Source organism: Microcaecilia unicolor, chromosome 2 (genome assembly GCF_901765095.1).
Source record: "Microcaecilia unicolor chromosome 2, aMicUni1.1, whole genome shotgun sequence".
NCBI lineage: Eukaryota > Metazoa > Chordata > Amphibia > Gymnophiona > Siphonopidae > Microcaecilia > Microcaecilia unicolor.
In genome coordinates, this window is record NC_044032.1 from 593537467 (window position 1) to 593558166 (window position 20700).

At 41.8% G+C, this 20700-nt stretch overlaps 1 protein-coding gene across 4 annotated transcripts in view; it reads right to left on the bottom strand.

Moving 5' to 3' along the window:
* PALLD (palladin, cytoskeletal associated protein) overlaps positions 1-20700 on the bottom strand; it is a 738625-nt gene that overhangs the window by 408854 nt on the left and 309071 nt on the right. For all 4 annotated transcript variants that reach the window (XM_030191568.1, XM_030191567.1, XM_030191571.1 and 1 more), the window contains 3 exons: positions 20451-20528; positions 10374-10515; positions 397-420 (listed from right to left, as the gene is read on the bottom strand). In XM_030191568.1, the coding sequence (XP_030047428.1) occupies positions 397-420; positions 10374-10515; positions 20451-20528 (244 nt within the window). The remainder of the gene's footprint in view (positions 1-396; positions 421-10373; positions 10516-20450; positions 20529-20700) is intronic.

Below are 20700 nucleotides of genomic sequence, written 5' to 3' on the forward strand. Positions count from 1 at the left end.
GCCCCTGGTTGGGAGTAGGGTGTAAGGAGCTAATAGTTATTTTCTATTAGTTTATTGGTATTTGATTATGATATGATCATGTGATATATGTTGAATTATTATGTATATTTATTGTAAGCCACCTAGATTAGTAGATAGAGTGGTCTATACAACTTTTTAAATAAAATAAAATGAAGCCAAGCTGTAAATTCCTACATGCACATGGCTACAGAGTATCCTTACAATCAGAATGCTGTACTAGAAGATTATATGGAATACAATACTCAATAGCAAACCATAAAAAGTCTTAAAAAGAGGTTTTTACAGAGCTTAAAATAACCATGCTTATTCATCTAAAACAATGCCTAAACATAACAAAAGCTCTCTTCTATAAGCTAGAAATCTGAAAAGTCTTACCATGTTCTGCTGCAGATCGGGGCTCTGTTCATCACACCAAAAAAAAACACAAAAGAAAATTATCATTAGGAATAGATTATGTCGATTATCACATTTGAGCTCTCTTTATGAAACACACCATGCAATATGTGTATATAAGAATTGATCATAGGCTCTGAAAAGCCAAAGAGAAGGTGGTCAATATTTAGGGAAAAAACAATGCCTACAGCAGTACCAAGCATTAAAACATGACATTCACTTGTGAACAAGATAAAGAGCAGAAAGTAAATTTCAAAAGATTTCCTAATTTATTCTAAATTAGTCATATTTATTCTAATTTCTTCCTATCTGTCAAGGTATTTTCAGTTTTTTTATTTGGTTTTGGATATCAGTATTTTAAACATCTTGTCAAACTTTTAATTTAGAAATTAAAAGAACAAAAATTATGACTGCCTGTTAGTCCACTTGGATATGTGGAAATAAAGATCAACAACCAAGTCGTAGGTTTTTATTGGATGAAATCACTGTATCTATGGCAAGTTTTCGAGGGTTATTTTTTTCTATTCTGTGCTATCCCTGACCTTCTTTTTTAATGTTCCTTTCTGTCTTCATGTGATTTGTTTTTTTCATTGTACACTGCACTGATATATATTGAAGGGCGGTATAGCAAGACCTTAATAAACTAATTATCCTTTCTCTTAAGGTAGTGGGGAACCAATGCAGTTACACAGTTTAAACTCGCCTAGGTTTTAGGTTGTCTGTGTATGTTAGTACCTCTTAGTGAAAAGGGGTGGCGGGATAGACAGAGGTGATGAGACAATAATAATTTAGAGTTCAAGGGCCCTATATCAGATAATGAGAAAGTCAATGGGGTAAATTCTATAAATGGTGCCTTAAAAGCCAGCGGCAAAAAAAATCACAAGAATAGCGTGATTTTATAAACTACGCCTAAAGTTAGGTATAGTTTATAGAATATATGCATGTGCCGTTCTTGCACCTAAAATTTAGGCGCACACATTTAGGCCACCTAAAACTAAGACTAAATAACTGTGCCTAAGTTAGGCTTAGGGTTAGATCGGGTGTATTCTATAATACTACGCACGTATAGTTTTCTGAAATGTCCTCAACCTGCTCACGTTCATATCCATGCCCCCTTTTTAGCTGTGCACATTAGAATTTATACGCACCGTGTTATAGAATATGCCTAGAAAACTGTACATGTAAATTATAATTAAACACAATTAGTTCTCCTAATTGTTTAAGTACCAATTATTGGCACTGATTGACTTGTTAATCAATTAAGATGTGCGCACAATTTGGCCATGCGGCCAAATTAGTGCACACAACTTAAGGCATCATTTTGGGACATTCCCATAATGGAGCCCTAAGTTGTGTGCACTAGTTTGGCTGCATGTCCAAATTGTGCACACAACTTAATTGATTAACAAGCCAATCGGTGCTAATTGGTACTTAACCAATTAGAACTAATTGGCTTTAATTAGAATTTACACACACAGCTTTATAGGCATATTCTATAACACGGTGCGTGTAAATTCTAATGCACACTGCTAAAAAGGGGGCGTGGATATGGGCATGGAATGAGTGGGTTGGGGGCATTTCAGAAAACTATGCACACTATAATAGAATACACCCAATCTAAGCCTAACTTAGGCACAGGTATTTAGGCTTGGTTTTAGGTGGCCTAAATGTGTGTGCCTAAATTTTAGGTGTTTGATCATTCTTAATTTCTAAGGTTTTCCATTCCTGTCTGCTTCTGAAGTTTCATTTAAGCACATTTCTGGTATGGTCATTAAGCGAGTGATCCTCTTTTAAGAAATGTTCACTAATGTTTTTTTCTTTTCTGTAATAGCTTATGCTTATGAAGAATGATACATGTCTTGTTTCTCTGATGAAACATCCCTCTTTATTTTTTATTTTTTTGCACTGGATCACATATACTACATTCATAGAGAAACATATACAGGAACGTAAGACCTTTGAAGTCAGAATGATTAAATATTTTGACACCCACCAGACAGGACTTAACAAAGATCTGGGTTTTCTACCCCATTGTAAACCATAAAATTGTACTGCTTTGTCACCCTCCTGTCTCAATGCATATCTCCCTGTCCCTCATCTATCCACCCCCATCCTGTTAGACTGTTACTGAAATGCTTTGATATTTCACTTATATATACTGTCATCTACCAACATTTGCTTATTTCAGATCTGACGAAGAAGGGCAACCTTCGAAAGCTAATCAAGAAATGTATTAAGTTATGTCCAATAAAAAGGTATCATCTTATTTTCTTTTTCATGTTTTATTTTGTTTTATTTCTATTGATTACATAGAGAAACATGGATGTGAGCCTCTTATTTTGAATGTCTTTCCCATGTGCTGGCATAACCTTTGTGGTATCTGGCAAGGTTTTGTGCTAATTTTTTCTATTTGGGATTCTGTTCAGAGTTTGCACCTGTGAAGAGTGTGTTTTAAGCCTGTAAAATGTATTGGATATTTTCCTGCACTGATTATGTTCTGAAGTGTATTTCTCCTATTTGGCAAGTAGATAGTGCTGGTTTATGCTTAAAGCTGTTAAAGAGGACCGACTTCTCTTCCTTTTAGTTGACACACAGATAATAGGAAGTGCCTGTAGTGATGTAACCAGATTTTATTTGAAACTTGACTGTTCTGGACTCTGATTGGCCTGGAGTTTGAAATTACCCAGCAGATGCTGGCTGTTGCTTCAGTTTCAGCCCGGGAGAAGCGAGGGAGAGATCTCTTTGCTAAAGCTCTGTGAACAGTTGTATGCCCTGATCTCCCCAGGTACTTTCTAGGAAGTAAGCAAATGTTTAGTTAGTGTTATAATTGATCCATATTTCAGTTACCTGTTATTGTTTGCTATTTGCACTTTTTTTTTTTTTGCCCACTGTTCCAGGTTCTGAGAATAAACACATTTGTTTGTTCATTCTGCCTATCTGGACTGATAAAGAATCCTGGTGGTTTGTGTTTTGGGTCTATGAGTGCTTTCTGGGACCTGTGGAACCACTAGGAGTGTAGCTCCAGTAATCTAGAAATCACTGGAGATAATTGGAGAGCGGGAGACTCGCCCAGAGGCAGTTATGATCCAGTCGTGTACAGCACGAGCAGCAGGTGCAGGCAGACCTGAGCTGTGCTGGGGATAGACCCTCTAAGTGGTCGTGGGATAACCCCAGGCGAGTGGCTAGGCATTTTACGTCTGAGTTCTCCATTCCGAGCCAGATTTCTGCCCACATTGGGCCATGATCAGACCATGTAATTGACACTATCTCGGCCTTCTCTACTTTGCCTCCCTGCCTCCATTCCTTGTCCACACAAAAGGTAATTCTCAGAATAAGACTGATGCACAGCAGAAAACAATGTATACCACCTCTCATTTGGTTTTTTGTGTCTCTAGTTATCTACAATGTTTAATGTGTCCAGGAAGGTCTTCAGTGTCCCATTACCACCCCCTGTGTTATCAAGTCCTTGGTCTAATGTTAAATTGAAATTCCCCCCCCCCCCCAAACAATGCCCCCTCCTTCACCTCTAAAATTTTGGGTAGAAGTCCCGTTAAAAACTTCCCCTGATTTGTGTTAGGAGTGTAAAGGTTTGCCAATGTTACCTTAACCCCATTAATGACCCCAACCCAGATAACCTACTGACCTCCTGGGTCTCCTGGGTCTCTATAATCTCTACCAGACTCTATTTTCAGGTCTCCAGACATTATAATTCCCACTCCTCCTTTTTTCTCTACCCCAATATTTGGTGCTAACATAAACATTGGAAATCTTTTATGTTTCAACAGGTGGAAATGTGAGCATCCTAAATTAATTTCTTGTCTAAAAGTAATCTCAGTTCTTAACCATTATATCTCTTTCCATAGTAGCTGTCTTTTACATGGGGAATTGAGCCTTTGACATTAATTGTAGCACTTTTAACCCCATCTGTCTTTCAAATACCTACATCTCTATGCCCCTGCCCCTGAGATCTCTGCCTGCTATACAAACTGTTGCTGAAAAGCATAACGCCTGTTGGCCCACATCCCAGTCTCATCAGAAAACATCGAAAGTTCAAGCATTCCATGCCTAACTAATCCTCCACTCCACCAATTCACCTCCCCCTCCCCTTTTCAATCCTCTCCTGTTCCGTCCAAACTTCCCATGATTCCAGCCAGACATAACAGACCTCGCCTTACTTACTTATAGCTGTTTGAGTCCTTCACCCCTATACACCCCCATATTTCTCTCCATTCTTACCCTTCTCCTGCAACTACTCCCTTCCATACCCCCAACTTTCCCCTTCTTCCACAGTGCACTTCTAACTAATTCCTTACAATAAACATTATTAGGCTCAGTATCAACACACATAACTTTTCCCACCAATTAAGGAACTTTTTCAGACAAGCCTGTTGTCCTTTCATCCCTCATCCATGGGTTGGCTGAAGGCCTTACGATGGAGTATTGTAGATAAAGAAGTTTTGGCCTTCTCTCACAGGTGTCCTTTCTGTAGTGTCTTAGCACTCTGTAATTTGAACTGTGCCAATTTCTGCATGGCTGAGGGTGGCCTGCTCTCCAAACTACACTTGGCAAGGCCCTCTTTCTGTAAGAGCTGCCACAACTCCTGAAAAGACGCCATCTTCGTACGCATTCCTGCAATGGTTATCAACAATCCAAAAGGAAACAACCATTGATATTGTATGTTTTCCTTATGCAGTACTGCCAGGGCACCTTTAAAATCCCTGTGTCTTTGCATAGTGATATTGGACAAATCATTAAAGATTTCTACTTTGTGGTTGTCCTAAATCACTTCCTGAAAAATGTGGACACAAACCACCATATCTCTGGGAAAGTCTTCCCTGCTGCGGCCCTGAAGCCCTGTGAGCCCTGTCCATTTTCAAGTTATTGTTCAGCCTCTCATCCGCTGCTCCAGGTTCTGCCATAATCTCATTATATAGTCGTTGCACTATTTGTGCCATGTCCTGATAGACCTCTGATGTGGAGGGCACAGGCCACTTAAGTACCCGTGATATTGGTTGCAGTGGACGCGGAGAAGGCTTTCAACTGTGTCAACTGACCATTTATGTTTCAAATGTTAGAAAAGGTGGTGGTGGGCAGACGTTTTACTCAGTGGATCCAAACGTTGTACCATCAGCCATTAGCATGTGTTAATGTTTACAGAAGATATTCCCAGTTGTTTGAATTGTGAAGAGGCACTAGACAGGGGTGTCCTCTCTTGCCCTTTTTATTTGCTTTAGCAGCTAAGCCCCTACCAATTAGAGTGCATCCTGAAATAGAGAGTTTAGTGGACGATATTTTAACTATTAAATGGGCTGGCTCAAGGAACTGTGACACGTAAGCCAACTTTTTCATTGGTGCCCTCCCCCACCTACAATCTGGTCTCTCTCCCTCCACTCTCACCCCCTCTCCCTGCCTATAATCCAGCATCTACCCATCTCTCTCAAGTCCCTTCCTCCTTCTGGGCTAGTGAGGCACTTGTGATAAAGGGCCCCAAAATCCCAGTGCAGCATGTATGCCTCTAAGAGTTGAAGGCAGACCAAACTGGTATTTTGGTGCCCTTTATTTCTAGTGCCCTGAGCCAGTGTTTCACCTGGTCCGTAAGTTGAGCCAGCCCTGATTTCTAAAGGTACGGGAGGGCATTAGGAGCTATACAACATCTATTGGCTCAATATGGTGCAATTCTCAGGTTTTAAGACAAATTTAACTAAAACAGAAACCCTGAATATTTCAGCTCCTGAGGAGGAAGCACAGAACTTGAAGAACCAGTTCCCTTTTCGATGGGTATCCGCATCGATAAAATACTTGGAGATGACTCTGGGGAAGGATAATAAGAAACTCTACACCTGGAATTTCAAACCTTGTGGCCCAATTTAATCAGGATTTAGAAAAATGGGACAAATTACTATTGTGGATGGGATGTATAGAAACTATCAAAATGATGATCTTACTTAAATTCCTTATTTCAGGCATTACCCATCAGTATTTCACCAAATCTATTTAAGACTTGGCACAGGAAAATCTTCAGGTTTAGACTGGGGGGAAGGAAGCCACGGATAGCCGGATCAGTGATGTTTCTCTCTAAAAAGGAAGGAGGAATGGGTGGCTCTAATTTGGAGAAATATTATTATGCAGCACAGATTAAAGGAATAATTGACTGACAAAGGGAATGAGAAAAGCAGTGGGTACAGTCATAATTTATTCAGGGGGTACCGGGAGTAAGGGAGGTCCTGTTGTGGGTGGGTATATCCAATAAGGATGGTGTCCAAGATTTCAAACCCATTTGAAAAAGCGATTATGCAAATTTGGGGCAACATGCATTGGTTATTGCTGGGGGGGGGGGGGGGGGAGAATATATTTACCTTTGTCGTTCAAATATTTGAATGGTATTAATCCACAAACAAACCTTTTCCGGAGATGGGAAGGCGGTAGAACGAGAGGGCATGAAATGAGATTGAAGGGGGGCAGACTCAAGAAGAATGTCAGGAAGTATTTTTTCACAGAGAGGGTGGTGAATGCTTGGAATGCCCTCCCGCAGGAGGTGGTGGGATGAAAACGGTAACGGAATTCAAACATGCGTGGGATAAACATAAAGGAATCCTGTGCAGAAGGAAGGGATCCTCAGGAGCTTAGCCTAGAATGGGTGGCAGAGCTGGTGGTTGGGAGGCGGGGCTAGTGCTGGGCAGACTTATACGGTCTGTGCTGGGGCTGGTGGTTGGGAGGCGGGACTAGTGCTGGGCAGACTTATACGGTCTGTGCCGGGGCTGGTGGTTTTGCGGTGGGGATAGTGCTGGGCAGACTTATACAGTCTGTGCTGGGGCTGGTGGTTGGGCAGCGGGGATAGTGCTGGGCAGACGTATACGGTCTGTGCCAGAGCTGGTGGTGGGAGGCAGGGTTGGTGGTTGGGAGGCGGGGATAGGGCTGGCCAGACTTATACGGTCTGTGCCCTGAAGAGGACAGTACAAATAAAAAAGTAGCACATATGAATTTATCTTCTTGGGCAGACTGGATGGACCGTGCAGGTCTTTTTCTGCCGTCATCTAATATGTTACTTTGTCTCTAATATGGTATGCAAAAGGGTTCCTGCTGGGTAGGAATGGAGGAGTATTCAAGTGGAGGGAGGAATTGGGCCTTTGTTATTTTGGACAAATTGTGCAGAAGAGTAGGATTATGTCCTTTGGAGACATACAAGAGAGGTTTTCCCTAGGTTCTGGAGATATTTTTCCCTACTTGCAAGTTAAGAATTTTCTACTGTCTGGGGATATTATTAGGCAAATGAAAAGAGAATACAGTGCATTTGAAAAAATGGTGCATAAAGAGGGACATAGGAAACTTATCTGCATAATTTACCAGACTCTTAATGAAAGATGAGGGAGGAAGCCAAATTATATGCAAGCATGGGAGCAAGACATTAAAGTGGAATGGGATAATACAGATTGAGAAGACAGGTGCCCGTGGGCTCATAAAATTTCATATGCACCGCAACGTAGAGAGAATGCATTGAAAATATTGTTGGGATGGTGCTTGACTCCAGATAAACTTTCTAAAGGGGACAAATCAAGGGGATTTAATTGCTGAAGGGGGTGTGGAGACCGGAATATATTTCTCCCTACCTGGTGGTCAGGCACCAATTTTCTGAGGATTCTGGCAAGGGGTTTTTGCATACGTGCATAATATATTACAGTAATCAATACCTTTTGATATGGAAATAGCTTTATTGCATAAACAAGTTCTGAGGATAGAGGGCCCTAAAGACAGACTAATGCTATTGATCTTTGTAGCTGCACGGATGATTCTGGCTTCTTCTTGGAACACCACTGAGGCACTAGGCTTTGGGAGGGTGAAAGACAAGACAGAGTATGTATGTGAATGAAACAGACTTACAGTCGTCTGTCGCAACCAATGGCAATCTTATAAACAAATAAGGAGTTTCTTTTTTCAGAAGTTCAATAAAGGGAGGGGTGGAGGGTTGGGAAGTCATGGGAATAGGCTTTTGGCTTTTTATTGACATGGTTTTGGTGGGATGGGGTGTTTTATGACTTATTGTTTAGGGGATGTTCTGCTTTGTATGTACGAACTAAATAAAATAAACGGAAGTTTTAAAACATAGCTTCTGAAGTATGGTGAGTTCTGTATTCTACAGTCACACCATGAATCTGAATTATTGGAGCTATATACACACATGCATACACACAAACTATAAATGCTTGATGTGCCTCACTTGTGTATGGGAGCTAACTGTGACAGGAAAAAAATTGGAACAAATATTGAGCATCTGTATTCTCATTGGGGTCCTTTTACCAAGCGTTTTCCCCGTGCACTAGGGTCCATTTTTACCGCAACAGGTAAAGAGACCCCAGGTACACATGGCCATGTGACAGGGAGTCCTTAACCCCACCCACAAAGGTGGAGATAAGAGCTCCCACGCTAACCCATTGGTAACCGGGCAGCGTGCTGTGATGCCCGACTACCGCCACACAAGCCATTTCCAGGGGTTTTCTTTTTCCCCCGGAAATGGAGCGCACTTGGGGTGGGACTACCGTCGGCGGCCACATTGGGCCAGTGGTAGTTCCGGAAGAGAAAGCAGTAAGCCCGCGTGGAGGGGCATAATTGAACGAAAAGTCTATCTCCATGGGCGTTTATCTCCGAGAACGGGTCCGTGAAGGGGCGGACCGAACCGTATTTTCGCAAAAAAATAGATGTCCATGTTTTATTCGACAATTTGTGAGCTGGGCGTTTTTGTTTTTCAGCGATAATGGAAAATGAAAGCGCCCAGCTCAAAAACGAATAAATCCAAGGCATTTGTTCGTGGGAGGGGCCAGGATTCATAGTGCACTGGTCCCCCTCACATGCCAGGACACCAACCGGGCACCCTAGGGGGCACTTTTACAATAACAAAAAAAAAGGTAAAAGAGTTCCCAGGTGCATAGCACCCTTCCCTTGTGTGTTGAGCCCCCCAAATCCCCCTCAAAACCCACTGCCCACAAGTCTACACCATTATTATAGCCCTAAGGGGTGAAGGGGGGCACCTACATGTGGGTACAGTGGGTTTGGGGGGGTTGGACGACTAATAAGCATTAAGCAGCACAATTGTAACAGGTAGGGGGGATGGGCCTGGGTCCACCTGTCTGAAGTCCACTGCACCCCCTAACAACTGCTTCAGGGACCTGCATACTGCTGCCAGGGAGGTGGGTATGACATTTGATGGTGAAAATAAAAAGTTGTGAAACATCATTTTTTTGTGGTGGGAGGGGGTTAGTGACCACTGGGGGAGTCAGGGGAGGTCATCCCCGATTCCCTCCGATCGTCATCTGGTCATTTAGAGCACTTTTTTGGGACCTGTTCGTGTGAAAAAAGGGTCCAACAAAAGTGGCCTAAATGTTCGCTAAAAACGCCTTTATTTTTTCGATTATCGCCCTAACGCGTACATCTCTCCTCGGCCGATAACCACGCCCCAGTTCCACCTTCTCCACACCTCTGACACGCCACATCAACTTTGTCCACATCCGCGACGGAGTGCAGTTGAAAACGTCCAAAATTGGCTTTCGATTATACCGATTTATTCGTTTTTGTGAGATAAACGTCTATCTCCCGATTTGGGTTGAAATCTAGGCGTTTTTCTCTTTCGATTATAAGGTGGATAGTGACTTGCCCAAGGCCACAAGGAACTGCTGCAGGTTTGAACCTGGGCCCTGTGGTTCCCACCTCAAAGCTCTAACCATTAGTCTACTCCTCAGCTCCATATATAAATGAAACCTGTGCAAAATGCTGTTGTTCTGTGACCATAAATTTATAATCCGGAAACTGACTTCTGATAATACAGACTCAGCAAATAAGGACAATAATAGCAACATCCTGAAAATGACCAAGAGTTTCTAGCATTGTGATTATGACCTATACAGCTCTGCTCAAACTTAGAGGTTTCAGCTCAAATGTTAACAACTAAAACTTTGTCTTTTCCTTACTTTTCTGAAGAATTCTGAAGTCTGGAGAGTCATGAATTTCAGTTCCCTGTTGAAACCACTTGACTTGTAAAGGAGGCGACCCTTTCACTCTGCATTCTAGGACCACAACCTGTCCTTCTGATGCTGTGGTGTTTTGAAGCTCCTGAATTTAAATGGAAAGAATCCTCACATCAACAATCACAAGTGGCTTGGTAAGTTTGCATTCATTGCCTTAGTAGATATTTTTAGTTTAGTGTCACATTTGCTAGACTGCATTTTTCAACAAAGTTGTTTAGAATAAAAATACAATAGAAAATAAAATCATAAGACAAAACAAAATCTTAGAACAAAAAGTGAAAAGAAAAAAAAAGAAAATGAAAATCACTAACAAGAACAAAGTGAAAACAAACAAGAAAAGAGCCAGAAAAAAAAAACCTGCCAGACCTCTCTTTCCCCATCTGGCATGTCAAAGTTCTCAAAGAAGGTACTTTTATAATTTTTTTCAATAAATGAAACCCTGATTTATGCATATAAAAGGGCTTTTATAAAATTCCCTCAGGGGTTACACATGTAAAACAGTGTGAACTTTTACGAAATGCATGTGAAGGAGCATTCTAGGGCAGTGTTTGAGCAGAGCACCGGCACAGTTGCAAAGTGGGAATATTCTTTATAAAAAACACATGTGCTTTACTTGATAACATTTATGCCTGTGCTGCCTGATCTCCTGTAGTCATTTAGAAGGGGCGTTAGCAATATGGGCTACAGGTAAGATGCATTTATTTTATGTTAAACCCAGTTACTGTATTAGTAAATAGAACTGCCCGGTTTAGGGCACTTAACCGGGCAGTGCCACTAAAATGGGACCTGTGCTAAAATAGTAAAGTTAGTGGTAAAATAACACATCTTAAGGGTAGTCCATATTGATAACTATGTCCCTTAGTCCCTCTCCCTATCACCTCAAATTCATGGCCCCACCATTTCTCCAAATCATATAACCTAATCATGTTACCACCCAACATTTCACTTGCTATAAAGGAATTTAGTGACTGGATATTATTATCACTACACAGTGTTTGCATGCTATTTTGCTCTTTACGAAGGCACTGTCCTGTTGCAGATTTAGCGAAACATTGGACATTTTGAACTATCAGCTTTCCTATCTCCTGAAAGTGATTTCGCCTTACTGTTCCTTGGAATGAATTTTCAGCAGATGAAAGTTTTATACATCTATAGTTATTATTTATTATTATTTATTGCATTTGTATCCCACATTTTCCCACCTATTTGCAGGCTCAATGTGGCTTACAGAGGTCTGTTATGGCATTGCCATATCCCAATCCTTGTTTATGCTCCTTTTTTGAAGAATCATTGGAACAATCATTTTGCATCTAGCTGTTTTGCTTAGATTGTCACTTTGGATCATTGCTAGATACTAACAAAAAAAGGGGGGGGGGGAGGAAAATCCCTTCACCACAACGCAACCAACCATCTGGTTCCTTTACACTATTGGATTCACAACTCAATATTGCAATATAAAGATGTAAATTACCTCTCTGTATTTATTACATGTATACTAGATCGATGTGGACTCCTAATGCCCGCTGTTGCGCCAAAACATGGCCCGTGTCGAGTCTGGTTTTAGACTTTATGTGAACTGTTGTACTTAATAAAGAGCTGTGGTTATATATTACTGCACTTAGTACAACACCTTTATTGGGTCATCTCTGCTCTTTGCTTCTAAATGCATTAGCCCCCAGATTCTATATAGCGCAACTTGAGTTGCACACACAAATCCAGTCGTATTCTGAATTTGTGCAAGCAACTTATTACTTAACAAGCCAATCAGTGCCGATAATTAATGCCACTAGTTGGCATTAATTAGAATTTATGCACAGAACTGTAAGCATATTATATAACACTAGAGGAAAATGCCCGTTTCGGTATGAAATGAAACGGGCGCTAGCAAGGTTCCCCCTCTCCCCAAGTCTCTCGCCGTGTACCCTCCGAGTTGCATGCGGTCCTCCCTCCCCTGTGTTTGTAGACAGGAGTGGACGTAAGGCAATGTAGTGCATTGCAAGCAAGGAAGGCAATCTGGTTAATCTGTGTGTCCCCTGCCCCGTGCAGCCTCCCGTTCCCCTACTGTCCCCCTACCATGCAGCGAGCTTCAGAATTGGAGGTGAGATTTTATTATATAGATGATGTGTGTAAATTCTAAGTCTCATAGTTGAAAAGGGGGGGCACGGCCACGAGTGTGGAATGGGCAGCTTGTGGACGTTTCTTAAAATCTATGCGCAGTGCTATAGAATACATCCGGTCCCCACATAATTTAGATGTCACCATTTACGCCAAGTTTTACGTGGCGTAACTGCCCGTGCCTAAATTTAGTCATGAGGACAGTCACTCAGCGTATTCTATAATGGCCATGGTCCGACCACCACAGTGCAAACCTCTCCCTCCACTGGAGAACAAAAAAGACACAACAAAAACAAAAACAACACACATATACTATAAGAGGCAAAATAGACCCACTAACATTCTGTCAACAATTCTACACTGACGAATGGACAATACCTACAGACTCAATTTCTCCAAGATTGGGATAACAGATGCAGAATAACATCAGACAATATAGCACCACTTCAAATCAGAACCTCACATAGAAAAAACTCAATTCCATGGTTTAACGAAGAATTGAAAGAACTAAAAACACAAGTCAGAAGATTGGAAAGAGCATGGAGCAAGAAAAAAGTTGAAAACACACACAAAGACTGGAAACAACTACAAAGAAAATACAAATACACGATTAGACAAACTAAAAGGACCTATTACAAAACCAAAATAGGCCCAAACTATAAGGATATGCACAAACTCTTCACACTCGTAAACAATCTTCTAAATACTACCAAGGTCACCTCTAACAACGCAGATACCCATCAGCAACCGACCTTGCAAACTACTTCAAGGAAAAAATCTCAAAACTCCAACTCAAGATACCCACTAACACAACGGACTACACAAATATCCTTGAATGTCTAGACCCAAAGCCCGGAGAATACCCAGCAGATCAACCATGGACCGACTTTGACACGCTCTCACCAAAAGAAATCTCATACTGGTTAGGAAAATACTCCAAATCGCAATGCAAATTAGACATCTGCCCTAACAGTCTAATAAGATCCGCACCCAAACAATTCAAAACAGACCTCACGAACCACATAAATTACAGGCTCCAAAACGGACTCTTTCCCACGGACAAAGGAAACATACTACTCACTCCGTTACGAAAAGTTGCTAAGAAAAACACAATGGACCTAACCAACTATCGACCAGTAGCATCCATCCCACTCATGACCAAGCTCATGGAAGGCATAGTGATGAAACAATTGACTGAATACCTACATAGACACTCAATTTTGCACGAGTCCCAATCAGGATTTTGGATCAATCACAGCACCGAAACTGTACTAGTGTCCGCAATGAACGCATTCAAACAAGCAACTGCGACTGGTAACAACATCCTCCTCCTGCAAGTCGACATGTCCAGTGCCTTTGACATGGTTAACCATGATATACTAATACAAATACTAGAATACTTTGGAGTAGGAGGCACTGTTCTCAAATGGTTCAAAGGATTCCTAACCACAAGATCATACCAAGTAACAACGAACGAGGACGGATCACTACCATGGATACCTGAGTGTGGAGTCCCCCAGGGATCCCCTCTCTCACTAACATTATTCAACCTAATGATGATACCTCTAGTCAAGCTACTAGCCAATCAAAACCTCAACCCCTACATTTATGCAGATGACGTCACAATTTACATTCCATTCAAACATGATCTAAGTGAAAATCACCAACGAGATCAACCAAAGCCTCCAAATAATGCACACCTGGGCAGATGCATTCCAACTAAAACTTAATGCAAAAAAAACACAATGCCTTGTACTCACCTCACAACATAACACAAAAAACTTCAACACCATAACCACGCCATACTGTTCCCTTCCAGTCTCTCAAAACTTGAAAATTCTTGGAGTCACCATTAATCGAAACCTCACTCTCGACACCCACGTGAAAAACATGACCAAAAAGATGTTCTTCACCATGTGGAAACTTAAAAGAGTAAAACCTTTCTTCCTGAGATACATCTTCCATACCCTGGTACAGTCAATGGTAATAAGTCATCTGGACTACTGCAATGCACTGTATGCCGGGTGCAAAGAACAGACAATCAAAAAACTCCAAACTGCCCAGAATACAGCCGCCAGACTCATATTTGGAAAAACTAAATATGAAAGTGCAAAACCACTAAGAGAGAAACTTCACTGGCTTCCATTGAAGGAACGCATTGCGTTCAAGATCTGCACAATTGTACACAAAATCATGCATGCAGATGCCCCAATCTACATGCTAAACCTCGTGGACCTACCGCCCAGAAACGCCACAAGATCATCTCGCAAATTTCTTAACCTGCACTACCCCAGCTGCAAAGGACTGAAGTACAAACTGATGCATGCCACTACCTTCTCGTACATGAGCACGCAGTTATGGAATGCATTACCCACAGACTTGAAAGCAATCAACGAAACAACTATCTTTCGAAAATTGCTGAAAACATTCCTCTTCAATAAGGCCTACAATGAGCACCCACAACCTCATTAACTCACCTCACCAACCCTCTCAACTATGAAAGCTTACCTTATACAGCTATCCTATTCATTCTCTCCCTTCTTCCCTCTTCCCTTTCTTGATCGCTACACACTACTAACTGTATCTGATATCCTGATATGACAATGTCAACAAATCTATGTAAGCCACATTGAGCCTGCAAATAGGTGGGGGAATGTGGGATACAAATGCAATCAATCAATCAATCAATCAATCAATAAATAAATAAATAAGCCATGCAGAAATTTAGGCTTATTCTATAAAGTATGCCTACACGTATTTCATTTCAGCGCCATTTTTTAGCCATGATATATAGAATCTAGTCCTAGATGTCATATTGATATATTCTGAAGCAACAATTTTTAAAAATTTATTTTGGGGATTGAATCACATATATTAGGTTATTATTCTTTTTCTTTGTGACGGTGTTGACATTCCATGATTTAAAAAAAAAGCAGAGTTGGCCTCCACAGGCCTATTCGGGGTTCTGGGTCAGCTCCTTATGATGACGGGTTACCCGTGCTGTGACTCCCAGGGCACTGGGGCGTTACTGCCGGTCGGGCAGGTCACTTCCTATCAACCCCTACTTCGGGCACACTTTGGCATGCAAGCACATGTTGGGCCCAGTTTTAAAGGGCCTGCATCGAGGAACCCAGGATGCCTTCCGAAGACATCACTTCATATTTGGGGTGTCTCCCTATCGATGTCTTTGCAACAGGTCTCTTTGAGGTGCCTTGCCTAGTCTCCAGTTTGCCTTGCCTGACTCCTGCTTGCCCAGCCTTGCCTGCCTCCAGTCCAGGCCTGCATCGCCTTGACTCCAGTCCAAGCCCTGCCTCCAGTTCAGCTTGCCTGCCTTGCCGCCAGTCTAGCCCTGCCTCACTTTGCCTCCAGTCCAGCCTTTCCTTGCCTCCAGTTCAGCTTGCCTGCCTTGCCTACAATCCAGCCTCACCTCACCTTGCCTCCAGTCCAGTTTTCCAGTTTGCCTGTCTTTCCTAAAGTCCACCTTGCCTTGGCTCCAGCCCAGCTTGCCTGTCTCTAATCTCAGCCTGCATTGCCTAGTTTGGGTGACTTGTTTGCTGCCAATCTCCTGGTGGACCGGGTAGTGCTAACTTGGCTGTGGCCAAAGGGGCTCATCTTCCCTGAGTTGTGACAGATTGCGAAGGCCATGAACTCTGACGATTCGCCCCCGCTCACCTTGCAGTTGCTTCAACAACTGACTCTTGAGGTCCAGCAATTCACTAGTTCGGTCTAGGAATTGTCAGCCCAGATGGACTATCAGGGATTGGCAACAGGCTCTGGCTCATCCAGGCCCTGATCCAGCTCTGGCAGCCACCTCCGTAATGCTTGGCATTTGTCTTGTGGCCCCACTGAGATATGATGGAAATCCCAAGGACTGCAGGGGATTCATCAATCAGTGTCAGATCATCTTTGAGTTCCAAGCTCAATTGGTAGTGGTAAGTGCTCCCCCTCACATGGCCATGCAGCAAGTGCAATATTACCGCATTGGCTATGTCTATTTTCAGTCTTTTTACCTGTTGCGGTAAAAAGGGATGCAGCATGTGACAAAAATGGCCCCTGCCGCTAGCGCAGGGCCCTTTTTACCGCTGCTTAGTAAAAAGGGCCCCTTACTGCGTGGTGATGTAGCTGTGCTAAGTGATTAGAACAGATATGCCCACTCTCTGCCCGCCAGACACGCCCCTCCATGAAAATATTTATAAACATAGTTTAGTACGCGGTTTGTGTGCGCACGTTCAAAAATTGCTATGGGTTGCCTCAGCACACCCTGCAGTAAGCAGGTGTTAGTGCTTACCACAGTTTAGTACGAGAACCTCTTAATGCAGCACTTTTTAGGGCTTTTTCTTTTCTTTTTTTGCAGGATCTGACCTAATTTTTGCAACAAATTAACTGCAAAATATTTAACACTGGTATACTTACACGCTAACCCCCAGATTCTATAAATGGCACTTTACAATGGGTGCACAGATTTGGGTGTTAATTAATCGACAAAACCAAATGGCGCCAATAATTGGGCTAATAATCAATAGCACTAATAATGAATTACCAACACTACTTGGCAACAATTAGAATTTACGTACGCGTCTCGCTAGGCATATTCTATAAAGATTCTCGTGCAAATTCTAGTGTGTGGATCTGAAAAGTGGGCGTAGCCAGGGGAGGGCCATGCACGGGTCATGGGTGTTCCCAGAATTTGCGCACACTGTTACAGAATATGCCTGACCCACGCCAGGTTTACTCCTGGTTTCAGCTGGTGTAAATCCTTGTACCTAAAATAAGGTGTTGCTCCTGGTGCTAGGAACTATTCTATAAATGGCACCCCGGAGTGCTGTTTATAGAAAAGCACTTAGCACTTATGTTTTCAGTGCCATATATAGAATCTAGTCCTACATGCTCCTGCGTTAACATGGTATTATCCAGTTAGCGTGTACTAATCATACCATGCTAGCCAGATAATCCAGGAATGTCTGCTCTCCGCCCATGACACACCCCTTCAAAAATATTTTTTAAAAATAGCTAATTCGCATTTAGAGGAAGATTCTATATATGGTGCCTAAAAAAAGTTGCATGGAAAACAGTGTTGACTAAGCGTATTCTATTCGCGGTGCCAAGATTTAGGCGTGATATATAGAATATGCTTAGTTGATATCCTAGCACCTAAAACTATTCGCATCCACTTACACCAATGAAAACATGGCGTAAATCCTGGCACGTTGATTTACACACACCAGGCCATATCATTGCCTCATCCTCTCATCCCAACACAGCGCGGACATCCCCACAAGTATCAGCACCCCAGATTACACCCTTCCTATCTCAGACAGCTTGAAAATCCTCTGCGTTACAATGGACCGTAACTTAACACTAGAGAGCCAAGTGGCATCCACAACAAAGAAAATGTTCCACTCAATGTGGAAACTCAAACGCGTGAAGCAATTCTTCCTGAGGGAAACATTTCGCAACCTGATACAATCAATGGTACTAAGCCACTTAGATTACTGCAATGGAATTAATGCAGGATGTAAAGAACAAACCTTAAAGAAACTTCAGACCGCTCAAAACACGGCAGCTAGGCTTATATTTGGTAAAACGCGATTTGAAAGCGCAAAACCCCTCCGTGAAAAACTACATTGGCTCCCAATCAAAGAATGCATCGCCTTCAAAATCTGCACCCTGGTTCACAAAATCATCTACGGAGAAGCCCCAAGTTACATGACAGACTTGATCGACTTACCAATTAGAAATACATCCAAATCAACACGAACCTACCTATACCTGTACTACCCAAGCTGCAAAGGACTTAAATAAAAAGCAACTTACGCATCTAGTTTTTCCTACATAAGCACACAACTGTGGAACACACTACCGAAAGCCTTGAAAACGACGTACGACCACCTAAAATTCCAGAAATCACTAAAAAATAACCTGTTTAAAAAGGCATACCCCACAGATCCAACTTAAATGCCTAATCTCTGCAACACAACCAAACTAAAGCACGTAATGGACATAACACAACTCTTCCGTTCTCCGATTCCCTAATGTGGCTGTGCCACATGAATTTAATCTTACCACAACATCACCCTGTATTTGTTCACACCGGAGCCTGCAAAGGCCTCTCCGGAACTATGTAAACCACATTGAGCCTCCACATAGGTGGGGAAATGTGGGATACAAATGTAACAAATAAATAAATATCCTATAACTACACACGTAAATTTCGGAACGCTCATGAAATGCCCATTTCCCTGCCCATAATCACACCCCTTTTTACTTGCGCACATTAGAAGTTAGGCGCTGAGCGATCTGTGCATGTGTAAATTCTAATTATTGCCAATTAGTGCTCAATATTGCTTAAGAGCTGTTATCAGTGCTAATTAGTTTGTTAAGCCAATTAAGTTACTTGCGTTGATATACAATACGCTTGGATTTCAGTGCCGATCTCTAGGCGCGCTATATAGAATCAGGGGATTAGGGTGCAAAAACAGGGGAAAATACCGCAAAGCACTTTAATGCATTTAGTAAAAAGGTCCCTGAACTTTTTCGAGTGCCTTGATGACCAAATTCACGCTAACAAATGCACATCCTTAATAAGGAGTAATGTGCTCAAAATAGAAAGCAGAGAGTATGGATATTACAAAGTTGGGAGACTGCAAATAACAGAAGAAATGTTTGTTTGCAAATCCCCGTCACTTTGGATCTTTAAAAGTGAAAAGGTAAGGGATTTGATATACCACCTTTCTGTGCTTACAATCAAAGCGGTTTACATTTTATATACAGGTACTTATTTTGTACCTGTGGCAATGGAGGGTTAAGTGACTTGCCCAGAGTCACAAGGAGCAAGTGGAACTGAACTCAGTTCCCTGGTTCTCAGGCCGCTGCACGAAGCATTAGGCTGCTTCCCCACTCCTTAAAAAGAATTCCTCTGTTTCTTCTCTCCATTTGAACCCACTGGTTCATCTTTTTTTTTTTTTTTCATTTTCATTTTGATACCATATACATTTATTAGTTTCTCTAGATGTTTTCTGATGTAGGGAAGGATATGTTTATGTAATTTGGATAAAAGCTTTGTACAGCCGATGTTTCTGTAGCAATTAATATTTAATAGTTAGGCATTATTTGTTTTGGCTGAGCTCACCTGCTCTGTATGCATGTTTTTCTATTCATTTATGGTGTGCCCTGCACTCCTACAAATGTGTATAAGGTAGATTTGAGGTGCAAAGAATATGATTTTATTAAAGTTACCTAATCAGATGTCCCAAAAGTGTTTCATAAAGGTCTTTCAGCAATATTTTCAACATATCAAGAAATATTAAATGTTAGAAAGTTTGGGGTCCTTTTTACTGAGCCACAGTAAAAAGTGGCCTGTGGTAGTGTGGGCACGAGTTTTTGGTGTGCGCTGGGTCATTTTTTTACCACGGCTGAAACAAAAGGCTTTTTTTTCTTTTTTAATAGGGGCAGTAAATGACTGTACGCTAGAATCAAAATTAGCACGCGGCTATTTACTGTCTCAGCCCTCACCGCCACCCATTGACCTAGCGGTAAGGGTTCACACGCTATACATGTGGTACTCATGCAGCGTGCGCCAATGTGGCTGAACTGTCGATTACAGCCGGAAATGGCCCCATGGTAGAAAATAGAAAAATATTTTCTACCGCGAAGAAACAGCGCGCACCAATTTCAAAATTACTGCCAGGTGAGCACACTAACTGGGCGGTAGAGTCGATTTGGTGCACGCTACATGTGTGGTAGCCCTACCGCTGCTTTGTAAAAGGGCCCCTTCGTCTTTTCCTTTCTTAACAGATTAATAAGCATACAAGTTGCATCTGTCTTTACAGTTTGTATCTCTACAATATAAAATTAAGTTCTCAAATAAATACACAACAGAGAAATACAGAAAAAAAGAAATCAAACCTTAGTAAAAATAGGTGGACAACAGATGGTGTTACTGGATTCCTCTTGTCTGTATAGATAAGAAGTAGGACTTTGAACCTGGAAAACAAACTGACTGTTAGACTTAATTAATCAAAGTCTTTATATCCTATATATCTACAGCATTCATCATGTTTGTAGTTGTGAAGGATTATGCTTTTCTTATGCCAGAAAAGAAAAAGGTGTGGCAGTGTTGAAGAAAGATGGAGGATAATAGAGAAGGAGACACATG